Consider the following 18,425-nt stretch of genomic DNA (forward strand, 5'->3'; position numbering starts at 1 on the left):
GGAAATGAAAAAATAAAAGGTCTTCCTCCACTCCATCTGGGCCCTCGTGCAGGAGGGATTAGATGGGGGGGGGGGCACAGAAAGCCAACTTGTGGAGTGTGTGTAAACCAGGGATCGACAAATCCCGGGCGCCAGGTCGCCCTGGGCGACTAGAAATAGGGTCCTGGCGACTTGGCTTGGAAGGGCTGGAGCCATCTGGTGGTGAGCCGTTGGTATTACAAGTTATTACCACCAGATGTGTAAGCTGGCGCCATCTGGTGGTGGCCGTTGGTATTACAAGTTAAACAGCAATTCTAATGTAATTTTTCACTGCCATCTTCTTCCCTCTAATTAGAACCCCCAAACATTATATATATTTTTTTATCCTAACACCCTAGAGAATAAAATGGCGATTGTTGCAATACTTTTTGTCATGCCGTATTTGCGCAGCTGTCTTACAAGCGCACTTTTTTGGGAAAAAATTACACTTTTTTTAAATTAAAAAATAAGACAACAGTAAAGTTATCCCCATTTTTTTTTTTTTTTTTATATTATGAAAGATAATGTTACGCCGAGTAAATTCATACCCAACATGTCACGCTTCAAAATTGCGTCCGCTTGTGGAATGCTGACAAACTTTTACCCTTTAAAATCTTCATAGGCGACGTTTAAAAAAAATCTACAGGTTGCATGTTTTGAGTTAGAGGAGGTCTAGGGCTAGAATTATTGCTCTCGCTCTACCAATCACGGCGATACCTCACATGTGTGGTTTGAACACCGTTTACATATGCGGGCGCTGCTCACGTATGTGTTCGCCTCTGCGCGCAAGCTCGTCAGGACGGGGCGCGTTTTCTGGCTCCTAACTTTTTTAGCTGGCTCCTAGATTCCAAGCAAATTTGTCAACCCCTGCTGTAAACACCTCGTACCCAACTGTCACAGCACATACTTCAATACACTCCAAGGAGATGTGCTGAGAAGAAGTGCCAAATGCAGGGTCCTATAGGCCGTTCCCATGTCTTCCATCCAGCAGAGCCTGGGTACGGTCCCAATGGTGTGCCTAAGATATCCGGAAGCTGTGCCCTTAGCCCATGACACTAGTGCACAGCTGGTACTGGAAGAAGGAAACTACTCAGACTTCCAGAACATTTATGATGCATAAACATTTTTTTTTTTTTTTTTATTATTATTATTTGTCGATTTCAATGTTCTATATTTAACACCTTGTCAGTTGCAAAAATACTTTTCACCACAGAATATGTTCACACCATATACCTAAAGGAAAACATTTACTTGCAGCTCTCCTGCTGTTGATAAATTACAAATATGCATCAGCTGTTAATTGGGCATGTAATTCCTGTACAGAGACTGGCCACATGGTGACCTTAAGTCCATAAATTGTGAAATATCATCTGTTTTATATTTTCTCAAGTTCTGGGTGGATCCAGGCTGGAGATTTGCCTGTGTGTTCACTACAGAAATGTACAGAGATACAGTCAGAAGATTTCTATAGTGACTCTGGGACTAGACTCACTTGGCTGCAGAGACTGTATAGGAAAAGCCATAATGTGCACCACATATGAAATAAGGCTGTATGTATCATACAAACTGTCCCTAATTGCAAGATTCTTTCTCGAAGGTTACTGAATGATTCCCATAATTATAACACATTTCCAGCGTTTACATTAAAAACACAGCACTTGATTCTGCATGAGAGTTCACAGTCCATGTATCCATAACACCAGATTACAGAAGAAGGCAGGGTTTACAAAGACATGTTTAGGTAATGACAGTGTGCATTTACTCTGGGAAATGCATTTTACACATACTGTATGTATTGTGGTCGTGTGTATCCCCCCAGTGGTCACTAGTAGTACTGCACTAGCTTCCTCTGATCAGATGGACGATTGTATAAAGCAGGGCATTTTACAAGCATTGCGCTCAATTTATTGCAAATGTTTGAAGAAATGTTGCAGACAGGTTTGCAGGCATTTGGGCGGAAGAGTTGCAAGAGCAATAAAAACCATCACAAATTCCTTGCCGGATAAGATGTACATCCATCATATACATTCTCCTCGGCCTTCTAAATTTTTCCCACATGTCATCGATCCTACATCACGATTCTGGTTGTAGAGTCCACCAGTTCATCCAAAAAAAAACAAAAAAAAAAAAAAACTTTAAGCAACTTTTTTCTTCCTTTTCTCCACTAAATTCTTCAAAAAGAATTCACCTAATAAATAAAACAAAAGGTTAGTTTGTGATACAGCATTTCCCTTTCCACTGTCATAAAAATATGAGGTCCTCCGGAGCTTAAAGTGGTTACTAAACCCAGGACTCTGCATTCACTATCTCTGGTCTCCCCCCAGTACACAGAACATGGAAATGCAATTATTTTAGTAAATATAAACTGCTAAATACCTTTTCTCATCAGCAGTATATAGCAGTCTTGTGACTTCTATCAGTGTCTGGTTATAGCTTGTAGGAGGAGTTTTCATACTGCACTGACATCATAATGCAGGACCCCTGACCAGAGGATTAACCCCTTAGGTTTCCACAGTGGGTATAACAATCATGCTTTACTGCATATAACGACTGATTTTACTGTTGTGGGTTTAAACCCAAAAGCAAAAATGTAATATATTTCAGCTCACCAATCCTTTAATGTCATGGCTGCATGATTTTCACCCATTAACACACTTCCTATCTTAGGGTGTCTCCACTGGATGGAGGGGCAATTTGGACAGAAGCATTGTTAATCCATGGAGAGGGCAGAGTTAGATGCACTAGCAAATTTAAATTAACATGACTAGCAAATTAAAGCCAAACTCCAGCTAACATGTTTTAGGCAGCTACAGCAGTAACAAACTGTTTTTTTTTTTTTTCTTTGTTGGGATAGAGTTTTTACATAAATGAACCACTTAAGCCGCAAGCCTGTTTTTCAGACTCAGTGTTTACACGTTAACACTTTTTTTTGGCTAGAAATTACTTAGGAACAAAAATGTATAATGTTTGAGGTTCTAACACCCTAGAGCATGGGTGCTCAACCTGTGGCTCTCCAGCTGTTGCAAAACTACAATTCCCATAATGCCTCAGCCTTTGGGAGACATGCTTGTACCTGTCAGCGGCTTGCAATGCCTCATGGGAATTGTAGTTCCGCAACAGCTGGAGAGCCACAGGTTGAGCACCCATGCCCTAGAGAATAAAATGGCGGTCATTGCAATACGTTTTATCACTATAAAAAAATAAAACGGTAAAGTTAGCCCAATTTTTTTTATATTGTGAAAGATAATGTTACACCGAGTAAATTGATACCCACATGTCACGCTTCAAAATTGTGTCCGCTCGTGGAATGGCAGGTCCTCTTAAATATGAGATCTGGGTTCAAAAAGACCTCAGATCTCATATTTAGACTAAAATGCAATAAAAAAATAAATTGTAATTTGAAAAAAATTACAAAAATAAATTGTCTCTTTAAGACGTATGGGCGGAAGTGACCTTTTGACGTCACTTCCACTCTACTATGGTATGGATACGGGTGGGGGCCCATCGTACCCTCACTTGTATATATGCCTAGCACGAGAGAGGACCCGATCGTCTCCACCGCTGCCGATGGCTCCGGTAAGCGGTGGAGGACGCGGGAGGCCCTCTCCTGCGGCCGATAACGGTGATCTCACGGTGAATCCGCCACAGAGACCACCATTGAAAATGGAAGGGCTCTTGCGCTATCGGTACTAAAAGCTAGGGGGCACTGATGCAGTCACCTGGTAGTCTGTCCTCGCCAGAAAAATGTGAATAGGTGATAGTGACGCGCCACTATCACCTAGAGACCACCATTATCGTTTACAGGTCCGGCGCCTGAAGCGATGGATACCTCGGTTGTGGCAGCAGCTGCTGCCGTTACCTAGATATCCCTCTTCAAATTATGGACGTATATAGTCGTGCAGCGGTCCTTAAGTGGTTAATAAAAGCCGATTATTGTAAGCTCCCCCGTAAATGGTTTGTCCCAACCCCCTAGAATATGCTACTATTTCTGCTGCTCTGAGGCTCCATTCACACTATGGCGTTCCATTTTGCGGGCAGAATCAGAGATTCTGCCTGTGATTCGGAAACGCCACAAATAGCGGGACGCCCTTGCGATCCACGTTACTTTGAATGGCACCAAATTGCAGGGCAGTACTACCGCGATTGTTGCCCGACAAATGGCGGTAAAATCACGCAAAAGAATCGCGGGACGCCTGACGTCCAAAAGAATACAAGAAATGGCACCAGGTGAAAATAAGGAAAAAACCTAATAAAGAAAGCTAATGCAGCCAGCATATCTAAGGATTAGTAAACTGCAATATAATAGGAATTTTAACATGCCTGTAAATTCTGTATCTTGGGGTACGGTACAGAACACAGGCATTGACTCTTAGACTATATTTTATATGCTACTACCTTCAAGTGATTGGACACTAGCAAAAGCTTGGCTGGGACTTCCCCTCCCCTTTCCTACCCAGTGTTTCCAAAAAAAAAAAAAACTCCCACCCTATGAATCTTCAGTTTTTTAGCAAGCAGTAAGGAGATCACAGAGGAGAGGGACCTGTGTCATGTACTTTACTGTAGGACAGGGATCTCCAAAGTACGGCCCTCCAGCTGTTGCAGAACTGCATGTCCCATGAGGCATTGTAAAAACTCTGACAGTCACAGACATGACTACCAGAGGCATGATAGGAATTGTAGTTCCTGAACAGCTGGAGGGCCATGGAATTTACAGGTACATTAAACATAAATAACCGCTAGATGTGTCGGGCGCAATTGAGAGTTCTAATGGCATGCATTCTAATGGGCAGAATAAATTAATATTGCCAATGGAATCCATTAACACTCAAGCACTTGATGGGCTTAAATGCGTTAGGCCCTTCTCCCTGGAGCTCTGGCGTTCAGAGGGCTAAACAAACACCCTGGGCCAGATCCACGAAGCAGTTACGCTGGCGTATCTATTGATACGCCGCGTAACTGCTAGTTTGCTCCGGCGTATGTTTGTTTTGTATCCACAAAACAAGATACGCCTGAAGCTGGGCTAGATCCGACTGGCGTACGTCTTAGTACGCCGTCGGATCTAAGGTGCATATTTACGCTGGCCGCTAGGTGGCGTTTCCGTAGATTTCCGCGTCGAGTATGCAAACTAGCTAGATACGGCGATCCACGAACGTACGTCAGGCCGGCGCATTTTTTTACGTGGTTTCCGTAAGGCTTTTTTCGGCGTATAGTTACCCCTGCTATATGAGGCGTATACTATGTTAAGTATGGACGTCGTTCCCGCGTTGAATTTTGAAAATTTTACGTTGTTTGCGTAAGTCGTTCTCGAATAGGGCTTTGCGTAGAATGACGTTCACGTTGTAAGCATTGGCTTGTTGCGGGTTAATTTCGAGCATGCGCACTGGGATACCCCCACGGAAGGGCGCATGCGCCGTTCAGAAAAAACGTAATTTAGGTCGGGTCAAGACGTATTACCATAAAACACGCCCCCATCTCATCCATTTGAATTGCGCGCCCTTACGCCGACACAGATACACTACGCCGCCGTAACTTACAGTGCAAATTGTTTGAGAATACGGGAAATACGCTGTAAGTTACTGAGATACACTACGCCGGCCGTAAAGAAGCGCTGCGCTTCGTGGATCTGGCCCCCTGTGTGCATAAGGTCTTATTATGGTTATTATTATAATACGGGATTTATATAATAGCAACAGTTTGCACAGTGCTTTACAACATGAGGGCAGACAGTACAGTTACAATACAATTTAATACAGTAGGAATCAGCGAACCCTGTTTGTTAAAGCTTACAATCTAAAAGGGAAAGTCAAGAGATACAAAAGGTAATAAATGTGGGGGGATGTGCTGATGGAAAAAATAAATGTACAGTTGTTAGGTGGGGGCAGAATAGGCCTCTCTGAAAAGGTGAGTTTTCAGGGATCGTCTAAAAGTTCGACAGAGTAGGAGATAGTTTGCGGTAGGGAGTTCCAGAAGATGGGAGAGGCTCTGGAGAAGTCCTGGAGGCGAGCATGGGAGGAGGTGGCAAGGGATCTAGAGAGCAGAAGGTCTTAGGAGGAATGAAGAGAACAATTAGGTTTTGAAACTAGGTTAATGATGTAGCTGGGGGCAGAGTTGTGGATCGCTTTGTAAGTTGTTGTTAGTATCTTGAATTTAAAGTAGTTTTTTTTTTTTTTGGATAGAGTAATGGAGGGTTTTAACGCCTCCATTAAGTAAGGAAGCGAAAAGAAACCCCCTGCAAATTAAGGGGAACCCCCAGGTCACCAGAAGTAGTGGACCAATTGGAAGATTTCCATGTAATTACTTTTCTGGGGACAACCCAAAAGTTGGGATTTTCTTTTACTTTCAGTGATAACAGTAAACAGGACAAATAGAGAGAGTGAATGTCCTTAACAGGGGTACAGGTAGGAATAAAAGCCGACAGGTGTTCTAATTCATCTCTATTCTGTCCAAAACTCAAAAAAAAGTTTTGCCTTTAGTTATATTTTAATTTGTTGGGTGAGCAGAAGCCAGTGGAGGTATCGGCAGAGAGGAGTAGCAGACATGGAGTGGTTGGTAAGGTGGATGAATATGGCAGCAGCAGTCATGGTGGACTGAAGGGGTGATAGACTATGTAAAAGGTAATCCAATGAGGAGGGAGTTGCACTAGTCGAGATGGGAGATGACCAGGGAGTGAATTAGGAGCTTTGTGGTATCCTTTGTTAAAGGGGTTGTAAAGGTAATTTTTTTTTTTCATAATAAGCATCCTTTACCTGCAGACATTCCTCTTTTCCCTTCCTCATTGTTCGTTTTTGCTCAGAAGTTGCTCTATTTCTTCTCTGTTCACTTCCTGCTTGTCTGATTTTACTGACCACCGTGATGGGAGGCTTTACTGCGGTGGTCAGTGACGTGCTCGTCCCCTCCTGGGAACTACATCTGTGCGGCAGGATGCTCTCTACGTGTTAGAGACTTCAAGGAGGTGTGAATTACTGGGCGTGCCGCAGTTCATACTGGGAAATGTAGTTCTTACATGAACGAGCGACGCAAACCAGGAAGTGAATGAGAGAACAGAAACTAGAATGCCGGAGGTGATATAGATGAAGGAATTTAATAGGTATTTACTCGTTTTTTAACAGAATCATTGACTATTCTGTCTGTCTACCTTGCAGACATTCATTTTAGGCAAACATTTTTTTTCCCCTTTAGTGACCCTTTAACCACTTCCAGACCGCCGCATGTAGATATACGTCGGCAGAATGGCTTGTACAGGCACATTGGCGTACCTGTACGTCCCTGCCTAAACGTGGGTCCGATCGGGACCCCCCCCCCCGCTACATGCGGCGGCTGGATTCCCGCGGGGAGCGATCCGGGACGACGGCGCGGCTATTCGTTTATAGCCGCTCCGTCGCGATCGTTCCCCGGAGCTGAAGAACGGGGGAGAGCCGTATGTAAACACGGCTTCCCCGTGCTTCACTGTGGCGCTGCATCGATCGAGTGATCCCTTTTATAGGGAGACTCGATCGATGACATCAGTCCTACAGCCACACCCCCCTACAGTTGTAAACACACACACACTAGATGAACCCTAACTCCTACAGCGCCCCCTGTGGTTAACTCCCAAACTGCAACTGTCATTTTCACAATAAAGAATGCAATTTAAATGCATTTTTTGCTGTGAAAATGACAATGGTCCCAAAAATATGTCAAAATTGTCCGAAGTGTCCGCCATAATGTCGCAGTCACAAAAAAAATCGCTAAAACCGATAAACGCTTATTGCGATTTTTTTACCAAAAATATGTAGAATACGTATCGGCCTAAACTGAGGAAAAAAATATATTTTATATATATATATTTTTTTGGGGGATATTTATTATAGCAAAAAGTAAAAAATATTGCATTTTTTTCAAAATTGTCGCTCTATTTTTGTTTATAGCGCAAAAAATAAAAAAACGCAGAGGTTATCAAATACCACCAAAAGAAAGCTCTATTTGTGGGGAAAAAAGGATGCCAATTTTGTTTGGGAGCCACGTCGCACGTGCCGAATTGTAAAAACACCTTGGGTCATTTAGCAGCATATTGGTCCGGTCCTTAAGTGGTTAAGAAGAGGTGTATTTTGAAGATTTTGCAGATGTTGAGGCAGCAAGATTTAGACTGGATGAGTGATTGGATGTGGGGCCAAAAGGATAGTTCGGAGCCCAGGATTACACCTAGGACCTTGGCATGTGGGGACGGGTTGATAGTTAAGTTGTTGATCTTAGATTTCTCACATTCAAAATCAATAATTTCTTACCCCACAAGGGGAGGATAAAGTACTAGCGCCTGAATACCCTAACAGACTCCCATCCTATCAGATTGTCCAAACATTTTCTACTCGGCTCAATCAATTTTTTAATTGAAAGGCCACCCACAGAGCAACATTGCTTGATTCAGCAGGGATCAGACTAAATATGAGGCGTGTGTGATCACGCTAACAGCACTGCTGGACATACCTGCTTTATAGGATGACCGAACCAAAGGTCCACTAGCTGTATAAAGGAATCCTAATTTGTTGCCTACTTCCTCCCAATATTTAAACTTTTCAGGAGTGACAAATTCTTCAACCTGCAGATGACAAAAAGAAATAGCTATCAAGTTTCCATCTTTCATCTGCCAAGGCTATGGAGTAAGTGAAAATCAGTACATTTACAACATTTATTTTATCCTCAATACCTTACAATCATTCAACTCCAATATGTTTGTTACGTGTTTCCATTCACACATACAACTGATAATGAGATCTGCCAGCAGATAAGATTATCCAGTCCTGGAACATTTTTCAGGGTCCATGCACACTGGCCTAAAAAATCGCTGCTTCTCCAGGAGTTTTGTGTTCTGCCTCTAGAAGCAGCTCAATGTTATCCTATGTGTCCATTCACATTAGGAGGATTACAGGCATATTATAAACTCATTGGGGTAGATCCACAGAGCGAGTACGCCTGTGAATCTACTGATACGCCGGCGTACTTTCAAAAATTTCCCGCATCGTATCATTGTTTTGAATCCTCAAAACAACATACGACGGCTTCTGGGTTAGATCCGACGTCTTCGTACGCCTTCGGATCTAAGATGCAATTCTTCGGCGTCCGTTGGGTGGCGTTCATGTAGTTTTCCGCGTCGGGTATGCAAATTAGCTATTTCCGACGATCCACGAACGTACGAGCGGCCGGCGCAATTTTTTACGTCGTCTGTAGTCGGCTTTTTCCGGCGTATAGTTAAAGCTGCTATTTCGTCGCGTATAGTTAGACTTGCCATGTTTAGTGTGGCCGTCGTTCCCGCGTCGAAATTTGCTGTTTTTCTTTTTTTTGTGTAAGTCGTCCGTGAATCGGACGTAAGTCACGTCTAAGTTTAAAAAATGACGTCCTTGCGATGTAATTTCGCGCAATGCACGGCGGGAAATTTAGAAACGGTGCATGCTCAGTTCATTCGGCGCGGGGACACGCTTCATTTAAATGAATCACGCCCCCTAATCGCCGATTTGAATTCCACCGCCAGAGATACACTACGCCGTCGTAACTTATGGCGCAAAATTTTTAAGGATTCGAAAACTACGACAGGTAAGGTACGGCAGCGTAGCGTATCTCCGATACGCTGCGCCGATCTATTTCTCTGTGGATCTGCCCCATTGTTTAGAGGCAGGAAAAAAACAAAAAAAACAACTTCTGGTTTTTCGTAAAGCTGGGCGATTTTCTCCCAAAAAAAAAATCTGTGATTTTTTTAAAGAAAAAAACTTGATTCACAATTCGAATCGAGTTATTTTTTTTTATTGACACCGCACCGGTCCTGAGGAGCTGCGGGCAGGAGTTTTCAGGCGAGGCCGCGGCTTTGGCCTAGTCCGCGGTGTCCGGCCTCGCGGACTAGGCCGAAGCCGTGGCCTCGCCTAAAAACTCCTGCCCGCAGCTCCTCAGGGCCGGTGCGGTGTCAGCGCCGGTCCTGGTGAAAAAAAAAAAAATAGTTTTGCTTAAAATCTGAATCGATTTGACCTCTCAACTCGATTTTAGATTCAAATCGATTTTTTCCCCAGCCCTAGGTTTGCGTTTCTGAATGGAGCTTTCTGGCAGAAAAAATGCAAAACTCTCCTAAACTTTGTACAAATAACGCTCTGTAGTGTTTCCAGGGAACTGGAATTTCTTTTAAGCCTTAAAAGGTAGACAAAATGTTTAATTTTTATTTAAGTTATACTATGTGAATGGGATAATGTAATAAATATAAAGTAGGCAGTATCCCAATTGGATGCAAAAGTGTAAATACAGTTTAAACTTACATGTAGAGGTTCTCAGTAACTTTTAATGCAGGAATATTAATTTGGGCCCCTCTCGCACTTAGGATTTTTTTTTTTCAATCGCTTTTGCATAAAAAAAAATAAAAAATCACCTGAAAAGCTCAAGAAAAATGCTTCCCTTTAAAATCAATAATGTTTTCACACTAGGGGGGTGCGCTTGCAGTGCGGTCAAAAAAAATCCTGCTTGCAACATCTTTGGAGCATGTTTGGGGAGCAAAAAAAAAAAAAAAAAAACACCAAAAATGCCCCTCTCCATTGAAATGAATGGGAAGTAGCTCAAAAACACCCCACAGCATTTTTTCAGTTTTAGATTCACGTGTCTTTTAAAAACCTCACTGCAAATGCTTTAAAAGTGCTGCAAAAGTGCTCAGTGTTTGACTGTCAGTTTTGGCGCAAATCAGTGTGAAAGGAGCCTAAGGTAGCAAAACACTTACTTTAGCTATGTTTATTTATCTCAGAAGTGGTTTATTACCTTTAGATGACGTTTAGTTGGCTGCATATACTGGCCAAGGGTCAGACAGTCCACATCTGCTTCTCGGAGAGCTAAAAAAGATAAGGGAATTTTTATACTGATGTAAATGTACATATGAGAAAAGTGACAACTGCTTTCTTTCCATGTGGAAAAATCACTTTTATATAATTGAATGTACCTTATTTATCGGCGTATATTCACGCACTTGCGTGTTATGCACCTCAGACTCGGAGGGGAACGAGTGCCGCCGGAATTCACCGAGCCGTAATCTCCTGTTTACTCAGCTCTGACATCACACACACAGTCCTGCCTCCACCACCGGCATTGGACCAGTGTTCTGTCAATCACAGGAGCTGGTCCAATGCCGATGGCGGAAGCGGGACTGTGTATGTGACTGCCGAGTGAACAGGAGATGACGGCTGTACGAGGAGATGGTGAGTCTGCAAATGGGCATCAGGCTGCAGATGGACACACAGGCTGCAGATGGACACACAGGCTGCAGATGGACACGCAGGCTGCAGATGGACACGCAGGCTGCAGATGGACACACAGGCTGCAGATGGACAAATAGGCTGCAGATGGACACACAGGCTGCAGATGGACACACAGGCTGCAGATGGACACACAGGCTGCAGATGGACAAATAGGCTGCAGATGGACACGCAGGCTGCAGATGGACACTGACCATTACTGTATTTTGCTTCAAAGTGGTTTATTTAAAAAAAAAAAAAAAAAATCCTGAAACTTCTCTCTCAAATTGGGGTGAGTGTCATACGCCAGCGCGTGTTTTTACGCCAATAAATACGGTAATTAAAGCCAAGCACAACATTTTGATATATTGCAGCCTAGCAGTCATTAATAGGAAGGGAGGGGGGATTCTTCCTTCCACCTCTCTGTGTGGATGGAGGATTTGGCTCTTTTTTTTTGTTCAGCCCCCTGGCTAAACAAAAAACTAAAACTAAAAGGGCATAGCCAGCTTTAGCATTTAATTTAAAATGTTAAACTATGCAGCACAAAAAAACTGCTGATGACAATGTAGGAGAGGAGAAACCTACTGGCTGCTCTCTTCATTACAGCATCTAAACAAAGCTAGAATTTCACTTAAAGCGGATCTGAACCCTCCCCCCCTCCGGTGTCACATTTGACACCTTTCAGGGGGAGGGGGTGCAGATACCTGTCTAAAGACAGGTATTTGCACCCACATCCAGCCACACAGCTTCGGGTTTTCTCCGGGCATGACGTCACCTCCCGTTGTGCTCTGGGAACACTCGGCTCCCAGAGCACAGCGGGAGCCAATCAGCAGCGCAACTCGCGCATGCGCCGTAGGGAACCGGGTAGTGAAGCCGGAGCGCTTCACTTCCTGGTTCCTTCACCGAGAATGGCGGGGGGAGCAGCAGAGAGACGAGCGATCGCTCGTCCTCTGCTGCAGACGGCGCTGGACTCCAGGACAGGTAAGTGTCTTAATATTAAAAGTCAGCAGCTGCAGTATTTGTAGCTGCTGGCTTTTAATATTTTTTTTAGTGGCACATCCGCTTTAAAGTGTTTGTTAAACCCCCCCCCCCCCAAATATATACAGATCCCGGTCCCTTAAAGCAGATTACACAGCACAGAGCTTGTGCTGTGTAATCTGCCCCCTCTAAACTGTAAAAAGAAAACCTCGCTGAATCTGCTACTTCCCGTAGGCCCTCTCTCCCTTGACCACAAAAATCAGGACTGCTGAGCCCTGACCCCCATGGTCTGAGTGCATCCCTGCATCATACGCTGCTGTCCCCTCTGCTCTGCTCTCTCCCCCTTCTTTTCTGCCTGTCAGCTCCCCCCTATTAGAAGCTGGCATAGCACACTATGTAAGTTGTTTTAAAGAACGAGCGTTCTAAATACCGATTTTGAGCTGTCTTCAGGCCGGTCGCGTGACTCGCGGCCGCTTTACAGCTACGAGTCAGAGCTTCTGCGGTAGGAGACGAGTAGCCACGTGATCTCCCCCGTTGACATCAGAGGGAAATCATGGCTCCTCCTGCAGAAGCCATTCATCGGCGCTGTTAAGCGGCCATGAATCATGTGACTGGCCTGAAGACAGCTCAAATTCGGTATTTAGAACGCTCATTTTTTAAAACAACTTACTTATTCTCAGAGGACTTACGACGCCGTAGCGCCATGTACGCCGTCGTAAGTCCGAATCCGAGCCGTTGTATCTATGCGCCCGATTCTTAGAATCAGTTACGCATAGATTTCTTTTACATCCGACTGGCGTAATCTGGCCCATAGTGTGCTATGCCAGCCTTTAATACAAAGGCTGGTAGTGACTTATAAAAGTAGGTTAACAAATACTTTAAAGTGTGAAAACTTCTACCTGGTACAGTAGAGGATGTCAATTCATCTGTGCTCAGTCTTGCCATGAAGAGTTATGGCCTGTACACATGATCCGAAAATCAGACGAAAAATACCGCTTTCAAAGTGATCGTACGATAATGTGATCATTAGTACAGAGCTTTTTCGAGAGCCGATTACGACAGTTCATCTTGTATGATACCAGATCATATGAATTTCATTTAATCACTACAGTTGTCTTCCAAATATATAATAGAAATACACTACAACACGTGACATCACTTCTGATTTTTTTATTCTGTCCTACGATAATTTTTTTACCTTTAGTAACCTCTCCATTTTCGATATGCAACTAGCATGCAAAAAAAACAAAACAAAAAACGGAGGATCTGTAGTCCGATTTTTGTATTGTGCATAGCGGCTATTAATTCAGCTCTGAGCAATCCTCTTGTCTTTTTGTAGTAGGATAAAAAAAGACACACAGATAAGTTTGCGTCACCACATCCCCCACTGCTGTCACTGACATCTGATTTCTTTATCTCCGGCACGGCATAAGAGAACAGAGAAGAGTGTCTATGATTCCAGCTTCACATCCCTCCTCCTTTCTTCTCCAGCTCTCCCAGGTTTGGCTGCTCCACACCTCAGCATGATTGGGCATGCTGAAGTCATGTGGTGCCTTTCCTAAGTTCTGACTGGATGTGACCTACTGCTGAATGGTGCGACATTTGCAAGGTTTGCATGTATATATACATTAATACTGTGCGATAAGTTTATACTGGGTGAGTGGTGGGTTTACATCCACTTTAAAATTCTCTTGCAGTAGGCTAGAAACACTTAAAATGCTACAGAGTCAATGGAAATTCTATTGCTACTTGTACATATAACAATATTTATCTCATACCTGTCATTGTCTCATACACTTGCTCATCTGTCTCTCCTAAACCCAGCATGATGGAGGTTTTTGTTACAATGTCTGGATGGATATGTTTTGCATGCCTCAAGACACTAATAGACTGTTCAAAATTAGCCCGAGGGTCACGAACATACCTGGAAGATTAAAGATACAGTTCTGTGAAATTAAAGGAAATGCGTAATGTTGTTTTATTATGTACAGAAGTAAAATGCAGTAACTTTGTTCAAAATAGTGGTTTCATTTTTAATCAGGTAAATGTAAAATATTGAATATGTAAATTAAATATTGTATGTGCAAATAGTACTTAGAATAGAGTGATTTTCATCTGAATATACAGGTTTTGGTGCCTGTATAGTTCTAACTCTAACATCACTATGAGGAGCAGCACCAAACATGGAGCATACAAGGTAAGTGACCACAGAAAAGCAATGATGGAGCATCATTTTCCACTAACCACTGACAAAGTGGCACCATTCCTTCTAATGATAGAGGCACCATTCTTATCACTGACAGCATGTATTACTCTCACTTAATACTTCCAGTGATCACTAAAGCAGGGGCATCTTGTACCTCTACTGACATTTTTTTCTTCAATTAATGCAGGGGCAAGGTTTACAGCCACTGACACTAAGGCATGGTTGAACCCTTTGGCCACTGATGCTGAAGTATATATAACTCCCACTGACCACCAAAAACAGCACATTTTTTACTTCCACTAATGCCAAAGCATGGTTTATTCCCCCTTACCCTGGGCATTCATTTCTCTTAATGAACATGGAGGTAGGGACACATTTTACTCCCACTAATCACTGATGTAGGGGCATATTTAATTCCCAGTGACATGGGGCATTCTTTACTTCCACTTACCACTGATTCAGGGGCATTTTGTACGCCTACTGACCCTTGACGCAGGGGCATTTATTACTCCCGCTGACCCATGATTCAGGGGCATTTACTACCACTTAGTAACCACTGATGTAGGACATTTTTTTTACTTGCCCTGACGTAGGAGCATTTTGTATTTCTACTAACCATCAACGCATGGGCAATTTTACTCATACTGACCTCTGGTGGGCATTTTTACTCCTAGAGACCAGGCTCCTAAACAATGAGACAAACAGTAAACTGGCCTTTTGTTTAGTTTGAGGGTCCCCACCCTAATGTGTCTATGCTAGTGAAACTTCAGTAAGGACCTTAGATTATCAGCTCCATTTGAAAACATACCAATTACAGTAATACCTTGGTTTACAAGTAACATGGTATACAAGCGTTTTGAAAGGCAAGCAACATTTAATGATATTTGATATACAAGCAGTAGTTTTACTGTAAAAAAAAACAAAAGAATTACACTCACAATGTTAAGGAGTCTGGTGTTCATCCATGTAAAGCCGCGGTGTATATATACAGTAAAGCTGTCGGAGACACCCAGAGACACTCCCAGCTCGGGGTAGGCGTAATGTGCATTCTGAGAAACCAGAAGTGATGTCAACAGTTCCCAAGTGTCTCCAAGTACTCCAGGAAGTACTGGGAGTCACCATCGCCCCTGAACCTCTGCCTACATATAGCACTGTATACTATACACCAGCAGCTTTACTAATATACACAGCGGCTTTACACGGATGAGCTCCAGACTCCTTAACATTGTGAGTGTAATTTTTTATTTTTTTTACATTAAAACTGTGATTCTGATTGGACAAGGTGGAGAGTGCGATGTCACTGCCCCACCTGTTCAACTCAATCAGAGAACTTTTGCATTCATTGTGGAAATGCTTAAAATTTTCTGAATGGCATATGTGGTGAGCAAGGAACCTCCTCTATTTGATTAGGCACTTGGGCCGCCAATCAGCAAGGGACCCAGGAGATAGCAGAGATCACTGTAGTAGGGTTTGCCTACTACATTGATTTCCAGCTTCCATAGGAATTGGCACATGTATACTTAACATTGGCCCAAGCTGGACCAATGTAACTATGCCAAATGCTCCATACCTAAACTTCAGCTTTAACAGCTGTAAAAGTTTTTAGCACTCCATACATTTAAAAAAACATTAAAAAAATAGTCAGGGTTTGATTTGTCAAGTAAACAAATTTCAGCTAACGGGGTGACACAATGAGCTGTTGGTGAATGCTGGTGATCTGTTTGTGAGCATCTAGGCTAGGGCTACACAGGAAATTGTTATCTCAGAGAATGGGTTGAGTTGCTTTAATGCGTAAAAGTCATGTGATTAATTGCACACCAAATTTTCTTTTCTGTTTGCAGATATTATTCAATAACACAATTTCCTGTTCCTAGTATTGCCTTTGTATGACAAAATGAATGCAATACCTAGGATTTTGGCTGGCTTAGACTCGCTTGCCTGTATGTGGGTTCATGCAGTGCTGTCCTTCTCTTAAATGCACCATGTTGTTATTCTGTGACCAGTTGGCTGCCATACCCGCATGCAGACTGCAAGCACCAAAATTATTACCACATGTACAAATAAAAAAACTCTTCTAAGAAAAACGCTTATAGGTTAATTTCACACCTCAGTCATTTCTATGGAAGTGGTTAATTGTGCACAGTATGCGCAATGTGACTGAATTGAAGCACTGTGTGACCATAGGAGTTCAGCTGCACGAACAAGTGACTATAGATTCCTCACAAGAAAAACGATCATTCACAGGAGTTTTGTACTATTGTGCAACAAAAACTGCCCGTGTAGCCCTAGGCCCTGTACACACGGTCGGACAAAACCGATGAGAATGGACCGAGGTTCAGTTTCTTCGGTCCAAACCGACAGTGTGTATAGCCCATTGGTCTGTTTTCCTTTGTTCCAAAATTTTAAAACATGCTTCAAAACCGAACCGATGGACCGCTGCCCGATCGGTCCAAACCGATGGTTAGTACAGAAAGCATCGGTTCAAAACCCGCGCATGCTCAGAATCAAGTCGATGCATGCTTGGAAGCATTGAACTTTTATTCAGCACGTCGTATGTTTGACGTCACTGCTTTCTGACCCGATCGGTTTTTGGAACGATGGTGTGTACGCACATCAGACCATCAGGCCACTTCAGAGGTGAACCGATGAAAACGGTCCGTCGGACCATTCTCATCGGTTTGGTCCGACCGTGTGTACAAGGCCTAAGGCCGCTCATAACCAACCTGATTAAAGACTAATCTGAGTATTACTTGCTACCATCAGAAAAGGAAAGAATTAACTGCCTTTTGTCAGTTGGAGAGATTTTCCAACAGAAACAAAACTCTGATTCTAGTGTGTGAATGTGCAAAAGGATTGAGACACGTTTCAGTAAAAAAGTCTGTTTAAAATTTCATTAAAAGTATTTGAGGTAACCAGTTAAAGGAATAACAACTATTTCTGTTCTAGGTTGGGCAGTTCCAGCAAACCCATAATTGTGCCAATTAGAAGGACATACCATTGAAAAGTGTGCATTAGTACCTTTGTAAAGCTGGCACAGTCTCCACATTGTGAGCAAAGACATCTAGACCGGAATGAACAATGGTTTCTACAGCTTTCTTATCTCCTCGGAAGTCTGGTGTTAAACACTCAACAAGTATTTTAGGATTTCTGCATTAAAGAAAAAAAATAATAATAATAATTGTTTACAGTAAATCTATTTCATATTTAGAAAAAAATATATATATATTCCTATTTCATATTATAATGCTTTATTTTATGCACCCAACTCCATCTTAGGATGGTCATATAGAGCCCAGTAAGAGCATTTAGTACAACAGATTTATTAACCTAGAAAACTAAACAGAGTATTCATGTGCTACCCAAATAAAGAAAGATAGAGACTAGTTGCAGCAGACACCGGTTTGGTGAATTCCTAAGCAAAAAAAAAAAGAGAAATAAAATAAAATCAATAAAAATTGTGCTGCCGCTCTAAGTGATAACAAGTGAAATAAGCAAACTAGACAATAAAGTGTTACGTGCTTGAAAAAAAAAATGTAGGACTTAAAAATACAGTAAAACCTTGGATTGCGAGCAGAATTCGTTTTTTTACAGGGTATAAAATAGAAGAGAGGCACCTCTAAGTGTAGTAATAAGTTGCTAAATGTTGTACCTTCATTAAATGTAACCATATTGCTACACTTAGAGGCTCCTCTCTTCTTTTTTATACTCAGTTGTGACATGACGCTACTCTTATATCAAGGCATTGCTTGTATTACAAGGCAAAATGTATTAAAACATTTTGCTTGTCTTACAAAACGCTCTCAAACCAAGTTACTCTCAATCTAAGGTTTTACTGTAATATCTGTGCAATATAACAGTACAAAATGTATACAATATACAAATTGCTAAATAAAGGTAACACTCTAAAAACAAATAGCAATATAAGGGAGTATTATTATTCATTTGTGCACTTGGACTTTACTTCTGGCACTAGCACTTTCACTTTATGT

General features: G+C 42.4%; 1 protein-coding gene across 1 annotated transcript in view; it reads right to left on the minus strand.

Annotated features, from left to right (window-relative positions):
• Positions 1 to 1,589: 1,589 nt before the first annotated feature.
• The window catches only part of LIAS (lipoic acid synthetase), a 44,067-nt gene continuing 27,231 nt past the window's right edge, over positions 1,590 to 18,425 (minus strand). The window contains exons 7-11 of the mRNA XM_040335119.1: positions 17,455 to 17,583; positions 14,009 to 14,154; positions 10,783 to 10,853; positions 8,482 to 8,593; positions 1,590 to 2,206 (exon numbers count right to left, since the gene is read on the minus strand). Coding sequence (XP_040191053.1) covers positions 2,154 to 2,206; positions 8,482 to 8,593; positions 10,783 to 10,853; positions 14,009 to 14,154; positions 17,455 to 17,583 — 511 coding nt within the window. The 3' untranslated portion in view covers positions 1,590 to 2,153. The remainder of the gene's footprint in view (positions 2,207 to 8,481; positions 8,594 to 10,782; positions 10,854 to 14,008; positions 14,155 to 17,454; positions 17,584 to 18,425) is intronic.

This window comes from Rana temporaria, chromosome 1 (assembly GCF_905171775.1).
Source record: "Rana temporaria chromosome 1, aRanTem1.1, whole genome shotgun sequence".
NCBI lineage: Eukaryota > Metazoa > Chordata > Amphibia > Anura > Ranidae > Rana > Rana temporaria.